Raw genomic sequence first — 9,003 nt, 5'->3', positions numbered from 1 at the left:
GCATTGTTTGTTTACCGAGAAATGGACGAAAATCGTTTACGGGCTGTTTGATAGACAATTTTGTAACACTCCTTTTAGATTAAAAAAATGAAATACTTAAAGCCAAATTTTCAAAACTCAAAAAGTAACTTTCGGTTTTTAGTTTTTCATATTTTTCAAACCTAAAAATGGTTGGCCAACGAATTTTCAGCTTTCAAAAATAATATAAACAAGAAATTAAAAATGAAATAGTTATCAAACGGTTAAATTAGCAAACTAAAAAAATTATAACATAACTTTAATAGAAGAACCATATTGATGTGCAGCAGTGAAAGTCAAAGACAAAATTGATGAGCTTTGAAACTCATAAACTAAAATGAGGTGTTTGATCAATTTAAAAGATTATTCACGATAAAACGTTTTGATTTAATACAAAAATTCAGATTTCTATACCATTCAAATTTGACATCACTTCCCTATCTTAAACGATAAGAAGTATTCTCTATTTTTATTATTAAGTTGAAGCTTCTATCAAACCAAATCAAACTATGGTTACGTTGTAGTTTGAGATTAGAGAATATGGCTATTGGATCAGATCATGATTAATCATGTAAATGAATTGGATCCAGACGAGATCATGCTTAATTTATATTCATTTATAATCGGAATGTGGGAGTGAAAATTCGTTGTCTTTAGTCTTAATGTAATTTTACTTGCAAAACAATTAAACACCTTTGATCAAAGACTAAAACTACACAACAAAAGAGGGGGAGGGGGTTTGGCAAACAAATCTATGATGCCTAAGACGGTTTCTTTTAAAAGAGAGAAAGTTTAGGGCTTAATTGGGTAGCAAAAGCTTACCAAAAAATTGATGTAGAAGGGTTATTTATAGGAGATAGGGCCGGCTATGTGGTGATGGATCTCGCGGCATATATCGGCATCCAGTTGGCCAAAGTGTGTCATCCGTTTAATGAAGTAGTAAATAAATCACAGAGATATTATTAAATAAATTAATAATATCTTAGAATTCTTAATTGGATTTGATTTCGATTTCTCGCTCGAAGTACTTGGTCTTCAATGAGGAAAACTTAAAGATAGGGATTTAGTTATTAATCTTATCTTTAACTTCCTTGCCTTATCTCCTTGTCATGAGAAGTGGAACAAATGTGGGCCTCACCAATCTAATTTTTGGTTCAGCTCATGATTTTCTGAATTAGTTTTGGCTCTACATAGACTATTCAGATCATTGAATTTGACTTGTCAATATATATTTGGTAAGTATTGAATTCAAATTAGATTAAAACTTTCATGTTGTATAATAATAACAAAATAGAGCCTTCTTCCTTGATATGCATGCTCCAGCTCTAAAGATCAAGAACACATTTTGTAGATTTTTTGTTGTACCTAGCGGTCATATGAGTAGGTTGCCTACGTTCTTTGTCTCCAACGAAGATCAAACCGCCGTAGTTCACCTATGAAACTAAGGCGAGAATAGAGGAGCAAGAGTGTTAAACGAGGACACACACTTACTCAAACAGGAGGAATGACTTTGGTGGTGTTGGTGTTTTCACTCATAGATTTCTTTCTTTTTGAGGCTCAGAAAGAAAACTCACTCTTGAAAACTCTCACATTTTCTACCTAGTTAGAGAGAATGCTTGTGAGGATGAGAGCTTCTCTCTCTCTCTCTCTCTCTCATAAGAATAAATGGATGACAACTCTCTCTTTTCAAGGAGAGATTTTTCAGTGTACCCGAAACACGGGTGGTACATCACATGTCACTATACAAATGGTGGAATATGATATTAAAAAAAATTAATAAACTAAAAAATAAAATTTCCCACAACTACATAAAACATGTGATGTACCACCATGTGAAACTTGCATGCGTATAATGAGTGAGACTAAAGCTTCTTTTGGAAGTTCTTACTCACCAATCTTCCTTCACACACCACCACATAAACGCATGTTGTCTTTGTCACCATTTTGCATGTCATCCAAAATTTTCTTACAACATCATACCTTCTTTAGTCATGTAACGTAGTCACAACAGTTTTACGTAAAAGTACCAAACACTTACACATTGTTTTTATTGTAAAAAAACACTTTAACAATCAAAGTTTACCAAATATAACTACTTTATTTTATAACTGTTCATTCTCACAGCACAACATCAAACAATTTTTTTTTAAACAAGGCAAATTGCCTTTAACTAAGGCTGGCTTGGTATGGAATACCGAACCGAAAAAGGCATATCAAGTCCCAAACTGACTATTTTTGGGACAAGAATCTGACAACCGATTCCGAACCGAACCTTCGATATTCCCGAAGTTCAAGATTCCCGAAATGCTATCTGTATTTCGAGATTTTCTGAAACCGAACCTGCATCAAAATCTAAATCATCCAAATTGAATTTGAAATCATCTGAACTACATTAAATGTCCAAACTAAAATCAGAGACAGTGAGAGTGAATCAGTGAAGATTGAAGGTCGAGAGAGAGACAGAGTGAATAGATAGTTAGACCCGCGTCTTCCTCCTGACCTGAGTCCCCAATTCGAAACCCTAAGCCCCAATTCAAAACCCTAACCTTAATTTGAAACCCCACACATACACACATAATTGCTGGAGAGAATCGGAGACGGGGATGAAGCCGTGAGGTATGGTGGTTGCTGGAGTGGAGAGAGTTCATCAGAGTCAGATTGTGAGAGGATGGGTGGGTGGGTGGTTGCTAAGCTTCAAATTCGAGAGGAGAGACAGAGAAAGTCTGGGACTCTTGGTGAGAGAGATAATTCGAGAGAGAGAGTGTTCTGTGACCTGCCTTTAGACAACACCCATATGCTTTTCTACACACTTTATTATTTTAATAATAATGATATATAATAGGCCCATTATAGATATTCTAACATATATATACATACATATATATATATATATATAATATTTAGTAAATTTCGGTTTTGGGATGAGAATACCGAATGATGTTAAAATGTGAGACCGAATCCCATACAGAATAATTCGGGATTCGTTCGGTTTCGATACTAAAAATTTTGAGATTTTCAATTTGGCCTTTTTTCGGTTCAGTTTCAGTATGATTTCGATATAGTTTGGGATTTTTGGTATTTTTTTCCACCCCTTCCTTTAACACCATTTTGCATGCCATTCTCGTTCAAAATAGGTATTGGGCCTTTTGGGCCACTAGTGACTCCAAAACATATTATAACTTGAAACAAGCCCAATGGACTTGGGCCCTATGGACTCGGCAACTCCTAAAACAATTTCGAGGCCCATCTTAGATATATATAACCATAATAATAACTAATTAAATAATTTAATTAATTACTTTCCCAAATTAAAATTAATTAACAACGAGTTACATTTACGTACCATAAGTACTAATATTGGTATGTTTGGAACGGTGAAAGAAATAACGGATTAGTCCTTCTACTGCAGGCATTATTTTTTTCTTCCAAAAAAAAAATAAGAAATACTCATGGTAACCATTCGAGCAGATGAAATTAGTAATATTATCCGCGAGCGTATTGAGCAATATAATAGAGAAGTAAAGATTTTAAATACCGGTACTGTACTTCAAGTAGGCGATGGCATTGCTCGTATTTATGGTCTTGATGAAGTAATGGCAGGTGAATTAGTAGAATTTGAAGAGGGTACCATAGGCATTGCTCTGAATTTGGAATCAAATAATGTTGGTGTTGTATTAATGGGTGACGGTTTGATGATACAAGAGGGGAGTTCTGTAAAAGCAACAGGAAGAATTGCTCAGATACCAGTAAGTGAGGCTTTTTTAGGTCGTGTTATAAATGCACTGGCTAAACCTATTGATGGTCGGGGTGAAATTTCATCTTCTGAATCTCGATTAATTGAGTCTCCCGCTCCTGGTATTATTTCGAGACGTTCCGTATACGAGCCTCTTCAAACAGGACTTATTGCTATTGATTCGATGATTCCTATAGGGCGTGGTCAACGATGAAGGAAGATTTGTGAAAAACAAGTTCATTTGAGCAACATCAACAACATGCAATTAACAATTAAAAGGCGGAATCATGTTTATATGCACTCAAAAACAAAACTTAACCCATGAACTTCAAAGCCTAGTAGATAGGTGAACCAAGACTCAACTCAAAACAAAGTGAGTTGAGAAATCAATACCTTTGTAGATTCCTCTTTGCATAAGCAAAGGCTAATCACCCAAAGAGAGGGCCTTCATTCCTTGCATCTTAGATCCATGGATTTGGATGGATGAAAAGGTTTCTCCAAGTTCCCAAAATTGAGAACCTCTAAGTCTCCACACCAAGGCATAATGAAGAAGAAATGAGTGACCTTGAGGAAGTAAGATTGCTAGATGTTTTCCTCAAGTGTGGCCGGCCATTTCTAGAGAGAAATGAGAGTTTGTGTTTCTCCAATTTCCCCATAAACAACCCTTAATGAATTTTGGCTATTAAGTCACACTTATACCTTAATTCATTTGAGTGGCAAACTTGTAAATAAGTCAAAACCCACTCTTTCTCTAAATGGCCGGCCTTAGGGTATTCATTGGGCTATTTGGGCATTTGTGAATCATTATTCATTAAGTTGTCATACAACTTAAGTCAATGGACTTGACGTTCGAAGCCCATTGGGCCTTAAGGTCCAAAACTATCCCGAGGTCTTCAACGAACTTATTCGTTTGATTAATAATCATATTAATTAATCCTTGCCATAAATAATTAAACCATTTAATTATTCTTACTCATCTCCGTTGAATCTTCAATCTCTACCTTACACGGTGTACGATCCATTAGGTTCCTTTTAGCGAGGCAGTGGGCGATTCAAACTCTTTCAAATCGATTGTGAATTGAAACTTACTTTTAATTCTCCCGTTAGTGATAATACACTTTTAGGGCTTCCACAAACCATGGTTGACGCCTAGCAGCATGTCATGGTTACCCAAGCTAATCAGAAGAGGTGGAGAACCTATTCAGTTTTAGGATTACAAATGCAATACGGTCTTTCTCTAATACAATACTCTTGACCACATTGTTTGGTTTGATAGTTTATTCATGTCTACTATCCAATGTGAGTCTTGTGCTTATATGATTACCTTGAATGTGATTTGGAACACATTCCTAAATCTCATTCATACTTTGGCCAAAGATTCTTAATCATATCATAGAGTATTCTCCCTCAAACAGTTTGAAGGTTAGAGATCCCTTGTTGCGCATTCACTTGCCTCCATGGCTAAGTGGCTTAACCCCAACAATGCCGTGGACACCCTCCTGATGGAGTGACTTTGACATAATCAAAGATTAAGGACCTAACCACAAGACAACTGTGATGCCTCAGGTCAAAAGACTAATTTGCATTATCCCAACCATGAGTTCTCATGTGACATGAATATGAGAACTCTTCGTTGATCGTGTTCAGTGAACTCATTCTCTATTGAGCACCTACGTACTTGTCTTGATGTCACACACACCAATGACTCGAGACTAGTCACTCTCCCTGAGAGAAGACATAGCACGTACTGATTTTAACGGACTGTCAATGCCCAATTGACAATCCTATGATCAGGAACGTTTAGGATGTGTCAACGAAAGAATGGTCTCATAAATCTAACTTCTTTAGATCGCATTCTTCCAATCACATATTCCTTGGACTTATCGTTTAAGCATATAACATTTATATGAGACGGCTCAAACAATAACCTTTGCCCTTTACATTTAAACTACATTAGTTTGAAATGTCCGTAAAGTATCATCATATGATTGGTTTTAGGGCACATTTCCAACAAACGAGAATTAATTATTGGGGACAGACAGACCGGTAAAACAGCAGTAGCCACAGATACTATTCTCAATCAACAAGGGCAAAATGTAATATGCGTTTATGTAGCTATTGGTCAAAAAGCATCTTCTGTGGCTCAGGTGGTGACTGCTTTACAGGAAAGGGGAGCAATGGAATACACTATTGTGGTAGCTGAAACTGCGGACTCCCCCGCTACATTACAATACCTTGCTCCTTATACAGGAGCAGCTCTGGCTGAATATTTTATGTACCGTGAACAACACACTTCAATCATTTATGACGATCTCTCCAAACAAGCGCAGGCGTATCGACAAATGTCTCTTCTATTACGAAGACCACCGGGCCGCGAAGCTTATCCGGGAGATGTTTTTTATTTACATTCACGCCTTTTGGAAAGAGCCGCTAAATCAAGTTCTCGTTTAGGTGAAGGAAGTATGACTGCTTTACCAATAGTTGAGACCCAATCGGGAGATGTTTCGGCTTATATTCCTACTAATGTAATTTCCATTACAGATGGACAAATATTCTTATCTGCCGATTTATTCAATTCTGGAATCAGACCGGCCATTAATGTGGGTATTTCGGTTTCCAGGGTAGGATCCGCAGCTCAAATTAAAGCCATGAAACAAGTAGCTGGCAAATCAAAATTGGAATTGGCACAATTTGCAGAATTAGAAGCCTTTGCACAATTCGCTTCTGATCTCGATAAAGCTACTCAGAATCAATTGGCAAGAGGTCAACGATTACGTGAGTTGCTTAAACAATCTCAATCATCCCCGCTTTCGGTGGAAGAACAGATACTGACTATTTATACCGGAACGAACGGTTATCTTGATTCATTAGAAATTGGACAGGTAAGGAAATTTCTTGTTGAGTTACGTACTTACTTAAAAACGAATAAACCTCAGTTTCAAGAAATAATATCTTCTACCAAGACATTTACCGACGAAGCGGAAGCCCTTTTGAAAGAAGCTATTCAGGAACAGATGGAACGTTTTCTACTTCAGGAACAAGTATAAACAAAGTAATTACTTTGAATCTTCATCAATCTTAATTTAATTCTATTAATTCTATAAACCTTTACAATTTTAAATATTGTATAATCATTATTATTATACATTATAAAGATTATATAATCTTTATAATATATTATAATCTTTATAATATATTTTATATCATAACTTGACTTGATATTATAGTAATATCACTTGAATATTATAGTTTCTATTAAAATTTAATGGAATTCAAAAAATTTTCTTATAAAAGAATTCCATTTTTAAAAATTTAAAATTAAATTTTTGAATTTATTAAATAACTTATTAATTAATAATATAATAACTTATTAATTTATAATATCTTTATATAAACTAAAATATCTTTAGATATATTAGAATCTTTAGAATATATTAGAATATAAACTATATTTATTATATATAGATATTTATTATTTTATATTTTATATAATTATATATAAATTATATGTCACATCCCGGCCCGGGGTGGATCACTTCCAGGGCCCGCTCCACCACCGTAGCACGATATTGTCCGCTTTGGGCTTACCATTCCCTCACGGTTTTGTTTTTGGGAACTCACGAGCAACTTCCCAGTGGGTCACCCATCATGGGATTGCTCTAGCTCCCTTCTCGCTTAACTTTGGAGATCCTACGGAACCCGAAGCCAGTGAGCTCCCAAAAGGCCTCGTGCTAGGTAGAGATGAGAATATACATATAAGGATCACCCCTGGGTGATGTGGGATGTCACAATCCACCCCCCTTAGGGGCCCGACGTCCTCGTCGGTACACACGCGACCAGGGTTAGGCTCTGATACCAAATGTTGCGTCCCGGTCCGGGGTGGATCACTTCCTGGGCCCGCTCCACCACCGTAGCACGATATCGTCCGCTTTGGGCTTACCATTCCCTCACGGTTTTGTTTTTGGGAACTCACGAGCAACTTCCCAGTGGGTCACCCATCATGGGATTGCTCTAGCCCCCTTCTTGCTTAACTTTGGAGTTCCTACGGAACCCGAAGCCAGTGAGCTCCCAAAAGGCCTCGTGCTAGGTAGAGATGAGAATATACATATAAGGATCACCCCTGGGCGATGTGGGATGTCACATTATATATATATATATATATATATTTATTATTAAAAAATTAAAAAATTTACATATTAATTATTTATTATATAAATAATAAATAATTAATATGTAATTTACGTAATATGTAATAAGAGCGTCTCTTATTCAAGTCATTCAAAATATCTTTCTTGACATAGAAATCTAAAAAAAATATGTATACATATGGAAATAAATTGCGTCCAATAGGATTTGAACCTATACCAAAGGTTTAGAAGACCTCTGTCCTATCCATTAGACAATGGACGCTTTTCATTCCAATTTTCCTATTTCTTGTTCGGAAAAAAAGTTGAACCAATTCCGGGAATTCCGTATTCAAGTCAATGATGCATTACATTAATTATATTCATAAAATTTTTTATAAAATAATAAAAATCTCAAAATATTTAATTCTATTTTTTTATTATTTCTTATTAATTTAATAAAAAAATAAAGTAAAAGCGGGTAGCGGGAATCGAACCCGCATCGTTAGCTTGGAAGGCTAGGGGTTATAGTCGACGTTGATTCATCATTTTTAACGTCTCTAATTCAAAACTGAACGTGAAACTTTGGTTTCATTCGGCTCCTTTATGGAAGATGTATAAATTCCTATATTAAGACATGAACGAAAAAAAAAATTCCACCCATAACATCTATGTCAGCTTTTCTGTCTGAATGTATTCAGAACAACCCGCTTTCTAGACGATCCCTATAGAAAAGAGGGGGATTATATTATAACAACCTTTCTAGTTACTTCGTTCTCTATTTAATAGAGAGTGCAATCTTCTAGGTTCTCATGGTCTAGGTTGTAGATGATTTGACTCTTCTAATTATTTTGCCGAATTTAAGGTGAGTGTAGTAAAATTAGGATTTGTTGGGATTTTAATGGATTTTAAAATTAGGATGTATTCAATTAGGATTTTGAAAGAGAATTTTAAAAGAGTTTGAAATCATGGTGTAGTCAAATTAAGATTTGATAGGATTTTAAAAAAATACTCCAAATCCATTAAGAAGGGTGCAGTCAAATTAAAATTTGATAAGATTTGATAGGATTTTAATAGACTTTAAAATCAGAGTGTAGTCAGTGAAGATTTTAAAAAACTTTGAAATCA

At 35.4% G+C, this 9,003-nt stretch overlaps 1 protein-coding gene and 1 non-coding gene across 2 annotated transcripts; one reads left to right on the top strand and one right to left on the bottom strand.

Annotated features, from left to right (window-relative positions):
- The first annotated feature begins 3,338 nt into the window (after nt 1–3,338).
- LOC125472210 (ATP synthase subunit alpha, chloroplastic) lies at nt 3,339–6,976 on the top strand. The gene is made up of 2 exons (XM_048573393.1): nt 3,339–3,957; nt 5,765–6,976. The coding sequence occupies exons 1-2, from the start codon at nt 3,468–3,470 to the stop codon at nt 6,796–6,798; spliced, it is 1,524 nt and encodes a 507-aa protein (XP_048429350.1). The 5' UTR covers nt 3,339–3,467; the 3' UTR covers nt 6,799–6,976.
- A 1,113-nt stretch (nt 6,977–8,089) lies between these two features.
- Nucleotides 8,090–8,161, bottom strand: TRNAR-UCU. The gene has a single exon. It is a non-coding gene; the product is annotated as a tRNA-Arg (tRNA).
- Between the last annotated feature and the right edge of the window lie 842 nt (nt 8,162–9,003).

Source organism: the organism of the source record quoted next, unplaced genomic scaffold (genome assembly GCF_019419815.1).
Source record: "Pyrus x bretschneideri cultivar Hongxiangsu unplaced genomic scaffold, Pyrus_bretschneideri_v1 Contig67, whole genome shotgun sequence".
Taxonomy (NCBI): domain Eukaryota; kingdom Viridiplantae; phylum Streptophyta; class Magnoliopsida; order Rosales; family Rosaceae; genus Pyrus; species Pyrus x bretschneideri.
This window is presented reverse-complemented; position numbering and strand designations above follow the sequence as displayed.